General features: G+C 43.1%; 1 protein-coding gene across 1 annotated transcript; it reads right to left on the bottom strand.

Annotated features, from left to right (window-relative positions):
* Positions 1 to 64: 64 nt before the first annotated feature.
* lonrf1 (LON peptidase N-terminal domain and ring finger 1) lies at positions 65 to 10,185 on the bottom strand. Its single transcript, XM_079338071.1, has 12 exons — positions 9,420 to 10,185; positions 7,748 to 7,866; positions 6,989 to 7,111; positions 4,806 to 5,003; positions 4,480 to 4,693; positions 4,246 to 4,351; positions 4,033 to 4,147; positions 3,822 to 3,943; positions 3,572 to 3,730; positions 3,229 to 3,391; positions 2,855 to 3,007; positions 65 to 1,762 (listed from the first exon to the last, which is right to left on the bottom strand). Exons 1-12 carry the CDS (start codon positions 10,033 to 10,035, stop codon positions 1,604 to 1,606), a joined length of 2,247 nt encoding a protein of 748 aa, XP_079194197.1. The 5' UTR covers positions 10,036 to 10,185; the 3' UTR covers positions 65 to 1,603.
* Between the last annotated feature and the right edge of the window lie 778 nt (positions 10,186 to 10,963).

Genomic DNA, 10,963 nt, shown 5'->3' with positions numbered 1-10,963 from the left:
CAGCATGCTCTAACAGAAAGCAACACGTTATTCATTTGTAAAATACTTGACACTGAGGCTCAAATTGAAAAAAAGAGTGCATTTATTATTCAAATTGATAACTTAAAACATCTGTCCAAAAAGCCTTTTTACAGATGATTTACATAAAACAGCTTGAACTCGACTTTCCTTAAAGAATGGTATATATACATAAGAGCAAAAACTGTGTCTCAAACTAAGGAGAAAAAAAACACACATTCAAAATAAACTTCATACTATGGCAAAAAAAAAAAAAAAAGGAATGGTAACCACGCCAATGCATTGTGTTTTTTCAAATCTCCATACAAAATGCTATAAGGCAGTTGCAGTCCGAAGCACTGCAGGTACCATCGTCTCTCCTCCGAGAGGATGGGGCAGATCTGATTCTGCTCACCCACTGGAGGAAAACATGCTGTTTCTGTCTTCTTTCAACTTGTTACAATATTGCAAGACCCCTTTAGAATTTATCATTTAACACATGGTCCAACATGTATAAATAAAACATTAACTTACAAACTCTTTTAAAGTTAAATTAACAGGTTACATGATTCTTTGGGTTTCGAGAAGACACGCATAATACTTCTTTGCCAAATCCCCAAAGGTTTGAACAAACTAAAAGTCTGGAAGCCATCTTAAGGTCAACTGTGAGAGGAAGAAAACGTGGTGAAAAAGAAAGGAACCGAGGTTTGATTTCATGGACGCGAGAGCTCCTCGGTTCAGACGCTAAGAGAGAAAAAAATGGCAGCAGGTGAAACATCGCTGAAGCTAAGCACAGTTTGTCTCGTTCTTTCAGCAGGAAGGTTCTTCGCCACTACTTGGAGGCAGCGATGGAAGTTGTGCGTGAAAAGAATTAAAGGAAAAGTGAAAAAAAAGTGGTTGCTCGGAAGAGATAAATTAATACTTTAACGATCGTTATGGAACACACACCAGCCTGTCGTTGCACCTGGCTTTTTCACTTGTGGTTCCTTTGGATCACTTCTGGCTTTCACTTTTTTGGGACTTTCAGCATTAAGGATTTTGTTCCAAAGAAACGTCTCAGCCCTCTGCATTATAAACAGATAACTTACTACTTATCTTCTTTGCAGCTGGGCTCCAAAAGTTCGATAAATAAGGAACACTCAAAGGTGATTGTTACATGTTCTACTCTCTGTCGTCCTCCTCATCTGCTCCTCTCGCTTCAACACCGTTGTTCAGGGAAGTTTCTGGAAATGTACTACACTATGAACAAGTGTAGATTCACAAAAGATGCCATCACTGGTCGTGCTTTTTTAAATCATGGCTGACAGTCAGAAAACCCCCCCCAAAAAAACAAAACAATGTGTGTCAGAGGGAGTATCCCTGAGGTGGTTTTGCCACATCTCTGGATTTGGTGATCCACAGTTCAAGGGTGTTTTACTTTGACCTGGTGAAACTTAATAAAAGCAACAGGTTAAACCAGGAGTCTTGTTGTAAGGCATAACAAATGTCAAAGGACCAGATGGGAGTAAAAACCAAGAACAAACAGAAAGGTTGCTGAGATGCTGATTCAGTGTGAGCTCTTTTTGAAGTCCATATGAAGTCTGTGTTGGATGAGGAGAAGGAAGCTCTAGTTGCTTGGGATGCTTTGCAGATATGTGAGGATGTGCTGGATCTTCACCAGGCGTTCTTTGAGACTGGTCATGGAGAGGACAGAGAGCTGGTATCGAGGGTCGATCGGCAGAACAGCCAACAGCCACCAGCAGCAGGCCGGACCGTTAGGAGTCGCCTGGAAAGATGAAAAAAACAAAATGAGTATAAAACCTTTGATGTTACCAAAAAGCCTCTCTTGACATGACACAGGTTTACACATTACACAGGTTTACATATCGGTTATTCAAGCAATGGGATTTGGCTTTCCACCATGACTCGCCAAAAACAATACCCTGACATCTCCAGTTTAACAACCATTCAGAGGTTTGAACAGTCAGATTTTGGTTTGTTGAATTAATTTAACATTTCATCTGCCCTCATGTTGTATCAGCACTGTTCGGACTCCTTTAAGGGTTTGCTGACAGGAAGATGAAGTTTACATCATGTATACACAACTTTAAGAAAGTCCCATCACATGATCAAAGTACTGGTCTTGTATTGATGGTTTATAAAGGCACGTTTATAACATCTATACATCCCAACCTGGGAATGAGTTCAAAACAAATATGACCTTGTCATGTAATCTTCTGAAACAGTACATGCCTGCGTCAGAGCTGGGGCAAAACAAAAAAAATAACAACATTTCTTTGAAAAGCTGAGCCAGTTACAAAACAAGCTTAACAACACGAGGATTTGATGTAAATGATGTTCTCCGAGTGCGTTCTACATTTGTTTTTTGTGTTGGCCATTAACAAAAGTATCACTGATTCCGAGAAAAAAATAAACCTACAAAATCTTGTCAGTGATTTCCTGTCCTAGTTTGTGAGCACGTGGTACAGTTGGGTATTCCTTTTGTGACACGCTTGTGATGTAACACGGCTGCTGAGATTAAGTACAAGGCATCCATAAAGCTCTTTAGCCTATATTGTCGATAGACCCCGCCCCCTGGTTGTCCTTACATTGGAGCTGTAATCCCTCTGAGCGCCGCAGGCTGCGAGCCAGAGCTGAGCACAGACAACGGGAGAGTCGTGTGAACGCACCGTGTCGTGCCCCTCCCTAAAAGTCTACTGTGTCTTCAGATAATCTAAATTTAGAATAAGGGGTTTTACAGTCTGTGACAGATAGAATACGATCCTGAAAATGTTATTTATTCACAATTTCGTCCCATGATAATCTGATGTGGGCACAAAAGAGGGAAATGGAAGGGGACTTGGTGCTGGATATGTACCTGGATGTCAGCCTCTCGTTCAGGCATTGGTCCAAAGTGCTGCAGGATCTGGTTGTGGAAGCGGATCTTGAGGTTCTGGAACCAGACGCGGGCTTGTTCGTACACTTCGTCGTGCAGCACTTGAAGACTCTCCAGCTCATCACTGTCCTCCACCTATTAGAAAATGATGAATTCACCTGTCAGTCATTCTGTATTGTTACTATATTAAACTTGTTATCATAACATTCCAGGCAATGAGAGATAACTCAATGTCAAATAAAATGTTACCCCACCTTTAATAATCCCTTATTGAGTTTGTATTTTAATTATAGATTCTAGTATGATAAACAAAGCACTGTGTCTCTTATTCATACACTATCCACTGTAGTTCTTACCCTTGTATCCTCTAAATGCTCAATGTCAGCAGTACTGTAACCGTCCTTCATTCCTCTGGACAGGACCCGAAAGCGTTTTCCTCCGATGGTGTCCACGACCGACCGTCCATCGGGGAGGAAATGAACGCTCCTGATGGTCAGCATGCAGCCATAATCTACGAACCTGCACGGAAGGAAACCAACGGTTTATTTTTCTAATCTGAGTTTTGGCAGTGTCTGCCGGTAATCCCCCCCTTTTCAGATCTTTTAGAATGAAAGAGAACAACGGGTTCAAAATGTCAAACAACAGTAAATCCAACACATTTCCTTGACGGTCAGTAATCCACATTGTGTGCGTGCTTACCCTTTCTGGGGATCGTTTATGCACATTCCAAACTGCCGCGTGCCCGTTTCCATGCAGCGGCGAATCATGAGGCGGTAACGTGGCTCGAAGACATGCAGCGGGCAAGGCACGGTGGGGTAAGCCATGGTACACACAAAGATAGGCACATTTTTCGTGAGACTGGAAAGAGGGAGAGAAAGGCGTTAGACCCTTTCAACATTCAGTGTTAAGATGATGGAACGGTTGAATCTGGCAGGCGAGTCATGCTTACTCTGAGAGCTCCTTCGTCTCCTCCAGATGAGATTTCGTCCTCTCTGCACTCTCCTTGCTCCAAAACTGTTTGATCAGCGTGTCCAAGATGGACGTCACATTGTACTTCCTGCATGCGAGATACTGGAGAGAGCAGGAGAGAAGTTGAGAAACTAAAACATCAAACAAGGTGCGCGCTTTGGGTTAGCATGAGGCTAAGATTCGTCTCTCACCTCTTTCAGGCTCTCTTTGCAGAGGGGACACTGAGGCGTGTGGTCCAAGCAGCGTTCCACACAGTTTTTGCAGAAGGTGTGGCCACACGGTGTCGTTACAGGCTCATAAAATAACCTGTGTCGATCACAGAGAAGACATATTTAAGTTGTTTAATCTAAATGTTGAGTGTGCAGAGTTGGCACATTTGTGGAAATACATGCTCGTGAGCTTACCTCATGCAGAGCGAGCACTCTAAGTCATTGGCGTCCAGCAGCTCCTCAGGAACACTTCTGCAGGTTTTAACTTTGGCCGTTTGCTGTTTCGAACCGTTCGTCACACCTGAAGTCCAAAAAAAGGTAACCAAGCATTTTAGTAAAAAAAAAAATAAAAAAATCTCCCAAACAGCTAAGACATATGATCTTACATCTGGGGCATAAATCAGTACAATAGCAGAACTGGTCACTAACCTTGTTTTTTATGCTTGCTGCTTCCACTCGCCACCAAACAGGGCTCTGTATCTGACGCAGATAACTTCCTCTTCAAAAGGCTCCCCTTCTCCTGGTCGCCCAGTTGAGGTGCAGAATAAACTCTCTTCAGTCCCTCCTCACCACAACCAGAGCCGTGAACTCTTACTGAATGAGCTCTGCTCAGGCTGGACCGCTCCAAGCTTTCCCAGGAGTTCTGAAGAACAACAGGACAGCACAGATGAAGAGGCCTGCTAATCAACATGTAGCAACAAAAGCATTCGCTCAACTCCTCGTGGTCATGATGTCATCACTCTGTGGTCTCTTACCTGCTGGCTGTCCGGTTGATGGTGTGCTGAGGAGGCGCGGGCCTGGTGTGGGTGTTGTCTTTGGACTGGGCTCAGCAGTCGAGTTTGGGCATCGGGCACGAGGGTCTTACTGCGCAGGTGAGGTGAAGTGCTCTGAGTGGTTTCCCTGAGGCCGACTTTGACGTTCTCATCATCAGGAGAGAGCAGGTCACACAGGATCTGTAACAGAGAACTCTCTCTCGTCAAAGACGATTCACACATTTTATAAACAACTCATCATCACGGGAGTAAAAGAGGAGGTGGGGTGGTCAGTTGATGCAAAGAGGAAGCGTCCACTTTTTGTACTGCACATGGTACCTTGTAATAAGGAATCGAAGCGAGAATTATGTTTTTATTTCAATGGATTTTGTAGGGGGGGAAAACTGCATTTCAAATATAAATAAAGTGAAAAACAATCTGTTGGGGGTTTTTTTCAGAGAGGGGAGAAAGTGTTTGTCCTCTCTGCACAAAGGTTTTATTGACAAAAAGATTTAACTTCACAATGCTGTAATCATTTACATAACCTGCCAGAACAATCTTGTCCGTGAGAGTGGAAGTGGCGTTTTGAGGTCAAAAGAGAAAGCTGACTTTGTTCAGAAATCTGCCTTGTGCTGTGTACACAGCCGATATCGGCACGACCTCAGTTTGACCTCAGTGTTTATGTCTCAGGAGCAAAGACCACCGATCTTGTTTCGGCCGAGTCAGAGACCTGACGCTTACTCTTTGCACTTTCCCTCTCCATCCGCGTTATCAAGCAGAGCTCCTCTCAAAGACACCGTCTGCAGGAGCACTACAGTCTCTGTGACGGTCTCTGTCTTTAGAAAGACACTCTCACATATGCGAGCACACGTCAAGCATTGTTTGAAGCCGTGCCATCTCTAAGTGAGGGCGACGAGGATGGACGTCGTCAGTTTGTGTCCCATTAATTTGCCGTTTTCTGAGCTGTGTATTGGGAAGGCCTTTGACACTGCAGGTATGACTGCAGGCTGCTGCACAAACTTGATGTGACAGCGTACTGATGCGCACTGTCTGGATCCCACACTGACGGAGATTGATGTCTCGCCTGGCAGTGAACATGTTGAGGATCACAAAGATAAGGATTTCTGATATGATACCAATATAACCAGTGGCCCTTCCACATGCAGGCCCAGTACACACACACACACACCATGTGCAAACGGAAGTTGACTGATGTGATTATGTCTTATTCCTTACGCAATGTTGACTCAGTGGTGATGAGACAAAGTTTGCGAGGAATTATCATCTGAAAGTAAGTCGACGGAGTTTCATCACAGGGCAGCAGTAAACGGTTAAGTTCTCATGAAAATTTGAAGCAGCGCCGCTTAACACGAGTCATCTGCGTGTCACTTATGTAACGACAAAACTCTGTTATGTCTGTTATGTGGCACTAATGCCATTATAGGCTGTCACAAGACCTGAGCTGTCAACAACTTATGCAAGTCCATGACTGATCTCCACATCTCGCTGAGAAAGTTTGAAGGAAATACATCGATTGACTCCAATGTGTTTTTCATTGTAACGTTTCTGATATGTCATCATGACAGACGGCTGTAGCTCAGCATGAAGGATTTATCTCAGCACAGACTAACTTAGAACAGGTTTTCTACTTCATAGATGAGAAATGTTAATCTGATTAGACCTACCATCTACTGAGTGAAATACTTATGGTTTGGATAATGTGATTTCTAAGCATTGAAAATATTGCATGATGTACCGGTAAATACTGTTGGAAACCGCAATCTAAGGAAACGCCTACAAAACACAGCTTTTCTTGTTTCTAGGTAAAGTCTTGTGTCAGTCATAAAGTGGGATCTCAAACATCCCTGCCATGATAAGAGGACAGATCCATAACGTCAATGAAGTATTAATGCAGATTCTTTCCATCATAAAAATACACCTGATACAAACAGGATACAGGCTTAATGTCCGCTGCAATCCAGTGAACATGTCGACACGCTCATGTACTGTACCTTCACTCCTCGAGCACAAGCTGTACTTTCATGAAAAAGGGAAATCACAACATCCAATCTGCATCAGCTACAAGCTCAGTGTCACACACCACATCCCCTACTCTCTTTGTTAATACTGTGAAAACACTGTGGATCCAGGCTGGAGCACAACAGAGCCTTTGCTTCCTCTCTCACCTTTTCCACTTGTCTCTTGGCACAGGGGAAGTCCTCGTCCACAGCCAGGCACTGGAGGAAGGCTTGAAGAGACTCGTCCACTTGGCCCATTTCATGTAGAACCATCGCTTTCCTAAACATAGCCTGACAGGGCAGAGGGAAGGACACGATGACACCTCATACATCTGTATTATGGAAGCACACATGTACACGCTCTCATTTTGTAACCATTTGAAATACTGTCTACACATCAGCAGTTCGTTCTCAAACATATGATGGTCTGGCTTTGGCTGGCAAGCGTCGTTCAAAATGACCAATGGAAGGGCTTTAACATCATATATCTCAGCTCACAAATGAAGATAAAGGGAGGCTTCAACCCACACGTGTGTGTTTGTGTGTGTGTGTGTGTGTGTGTGTCTCTGTGTTATAGTGGGAATTAGTGAGGGCTCATGTTGAAATATCAGTGGTGTCAGTGAACTGGTCCACATTCGCATGTTACCATAAAGACAAAGCAGATGTGGTGCTTCTGTGCGTCTGTGGCATTGGGTGCAGCCCCGTCTTAAACTACTCAACTGAGCGGTACACCAGATTTATCACATGCCAGATTCTTGAGAGTGAAGGTATCAGAGTGAGCATTAGCACACGACGTGACACCACGACCCTCCTCCTTACACGGACAGCATGGCGAGCAGACGGCCTGACATTATAAAGCTTAGCTAAAAGTGACCGTGGCCTTTCTGTGTGGTGTTGTAAAAATGAGTGCAGTCATGAGTGACCTACTTCATTTGAACAACCGGACTCGAGACAGACTTCAGCGTCCTGCAAAGCCAAGCGGTAGTGTTTCAGAGCCATGTAGGCCTCGGCTCGGGAGAGCCGCGCCAACGCTGTTGTCTCTGGATCTGAGGGGAAAAGAAGCGAAGGTTCAAACTCTTTATTCACAACAAATAACAAAAGCAGAGTCATTTAGAACGAACCAAGTGTGAGTTATTGCATTGTTCACATTGCAAAATTAACACAACGCTTGTTTTCTCGACTTATTTGCTTTCCTGCTTGCGTAGGTGTGTCGTGTTGACCTTAACAGACAGACTGCTGTTTTCTGTACGCCATATTGCACAAATATATGACGAACACAGATAGTGTTTGGACTGTGCCACGTCGTTGAATGGAGACAATGCCAAAGACAAAACATTGTTTAAGCCTGAAGGAACAGTCAGGGAAACATTAAGGTTCTCATGCATCTGTTGCAGTCGGGCAATTTGCACAAGAAAAGATTGAATTATAACAAATTATATGTTGAAAAGATGAGAAAAGCTCGCAGGGATGTCTGTTTAAATTCTTACATGGACATGTCATTACAACAAACTCGAGTGGAGGCTGAAAAGTCAAATTCTACATTGAACTGTACGAACTGTTCCGTTAGCAACAAGGTTTCTCTCTCAAGGTTCCTGGAAAACCGCATCTCTAATGATCCTGCAGGCAACACAAAGGTCAGCAGACACAGTGAGGTTGTGTGTGTTATATCATTTGACCCAAATACCAAAGTCGTTTTCATAAGCACCCATAGGTGAATGTTCAAAACATACTGTATATATATATATCCAGGCCTGTTAGACATTTGAGAGAGGATATGGCAATGTGTGTCTAAACTGCTGCACAGAATGACACCCAATCTCTGCTTTCAAACATTCATACATGATGGGAGCTTTTTTTCAGTTGCATGCAGATTAATACATTATAGTTTATTTGGAGCTACAGGGGTCAAATGAAAAAAAAAATAATCAAAGTATGTAGCCTGTAATATTTTAAGAAAAACTGGTTCCCAATTAGAGGTGTTCACTATTTAAACTTGGCCTTCGATGCTTTGCTCATGGGCACATCAAACCACTATTGCTCCACAAAGAAAACATCACATTTTACTTCCCTTATCTCTACATCTTTTGAAAGATCCTGTCCCATATCCTCATCTGTACAGGTGTCTTTAAAAAGACGTTTGTGTTATTAAGCTTTTCCTAAAGTATGGACGTTTCTTATTTGGCCATCAGCCTGGCTTTTTTTTATCTTATAAATTATCAAACAGTGTATTAATCTCTTCTTCAAACACTTATGGAATATGCTGTCTCATAATCGCCGTAACAATTACGAAAAAAACCACAGACAACCACCCCCTCTATAAGTTATAAAACCTGCCCCAATGTGTCATGACCTGCCTTATGCAAGCTGCACTGAGCGCGCATGCGCAGCTTCCATGTTTCGTAAGCGGTACATAGTAGACTCAGAAGAAATTCTTTCACTTATCTCTTTGTTACATATGCAAGATACATCATTTCGCAAAACGCAAAGGACTGAATTTAATAAAATTATCATTAAGTTAAAATAGAAAGAATGTGCAGCAGTCTGAAGACAGCCCCTGTTCTTGTTACGTGCATGTGAAGTTATGTCACGCAACACTTACCACGCTGAATGATGTCGGTCGCTAATGAAACAGCTTCTTTGTAGCACTTTTTCCTACAAAGCCCGTCCACTTCATACATTGTTTTCGTCCTGCTCAGCTCGTCGGGGAACCATTTCTCTAGAAGTCCGCACAGAATCACATTGGCCTTCTCCTCTCCCCGCACAGTCTCCCTGCACAGCTTACATTTAGACAGCAGCCGTCGTTGTAAACACCTTTTACAATACGAGTGTCCACATGCCAGGGTTATAGGTTCACCTAAAAAGCTGTGACAGCTGGGGCAGTCGAACACATTGTCCCTGGAGTTGGACCCGTCGTCCTGATACTGACCCGGCACTGTGTCTGGCCGGGCCGCTTTCCTCTTAAAGTTGCGGACGATACAGTCTACAAAAGTGCTTAATTGTTCCGGCTCCATGGGGCCATACCGCATAGCCAATGTGAACCAGTCAATGGCTTCTTTGAGGCAGTTTTCAGACGCTAGAGCATTAGCTTTCTGTAGAATGAGCAGATGGTGGTCCTCTTCTAACGAGACATGATCCGAGTCAGCGCCGATGAAGAAGGCGCTCCTCTCCTCGAGCGCATCCTCCGCGTGCGACTTGAGCGACATAGTAGTGTCCATAAAGGAAAAAAATAGTTTATGGGATTTTAGTCTGTCTTCTGCTGGCGTGTCTATACATTTCTATGGCTACCTAACCACGGTAATTGACAGTATAGCAAAGCGACTTTTTTTCATGTAGACACCCAATCGTTACATAAAAAAAAAAAAACTGTCACGTGAACAGAAAAGTCGTGCCGTGATTGGTCCGGACGTCTGGATTACAAAACCTGCGTTGGAAAGTTTCATAACTACGGAGGCGACGTAGTAGATGACCGACAATGTCATGTAACACAACGCTCGTGTTTATACAAGTTTGCTCTGATAACCTGCATTCAATTTACCGAACACAGATAGCAATAGATCCTATACTAACCGCATTTTGACGTAAACATTTAGACTAATTCATTTGTAAACGCAAGTATGATTAATAAAACATACCTTATCCTTTTATTCCGCTCATGCAAACACATCGTTTAATGTATTAAATGTCAGCTGTCATTGAAGATAAACTTGTTTTCCTTTTTTTCCCCCATAACTGAACAAATGCTCAGGTCCCCCATAGGCTGTGTAAATGTGTGTTTACAACATTAATGCATACGGTTTGTGAAATACATTGGCAGCAGGTGAAATACTTAGACAGTTGATCTTCAGGTCCACCATCAGAAACAGACACTATTAAAAGTCTTTACTGTATATAGCCTACACTTTAATGTTAGTCACATACGGACAAAAAGTTGCAGTATGCTTACTGTTAAGAAAGCTGCATGTGAGGAACAAATAATGTCAAGTGGTAAATTCAAGTCCTGCATCATAGTTCACATACAGTGCAGAAGAGTGACAGTGGTGTTAGAGAGCAGACATGATATCTGAGATATGTGAAGAGAAGAGGTCTACAGAGGACTGATAGCAGTCTATGCAACATTAACCACACAAAAAGCACAAATACAGA

Source organism: Symphodus melops (assembly GCF_947650265.1).
Source record: "Symphodus melops genome assembly, chromosome: 2".
Lineage (NCBI taxonomy): Eukaryota > Metazoa > Chordata > Actinopteri > Labriformes > Labridae > Symphodus > Symphodus melops.
The sequence above is the reverse complement of the archived record's forward strand: the minus strand, read 5'-3'. Positions and strand labels throughout refer to the sequence as shown.

What these genes read in the sequence shown, in the direction of transcription:
- lonrf1 (XM_079338071.1), bottom strand. Translation starts at nt 10,035, where the DNA reads ATGGACACTACTATGTCGCTCAAGTCGCACGCGGAGGATGCGCTCGAG. An exon ending in GACCGACATCATTCAGCGTG is followed by an intron (nt 7,867 to 9,419) that starts GTAAGTGTTGCG and finishes TTTTCCCCTCAG; the next exon opens with ATCCAGAGACAACAGCGTTG. An exon ending in GCAAAGAGAGCCTGAAAGAG is followed by an intron (nt 3,944 to 4,032) that starts GTGAGAGACGAA and finishes TGCTCTCTCCAG; the next exon opens with TATCTCGCATGCAGGAAGTA.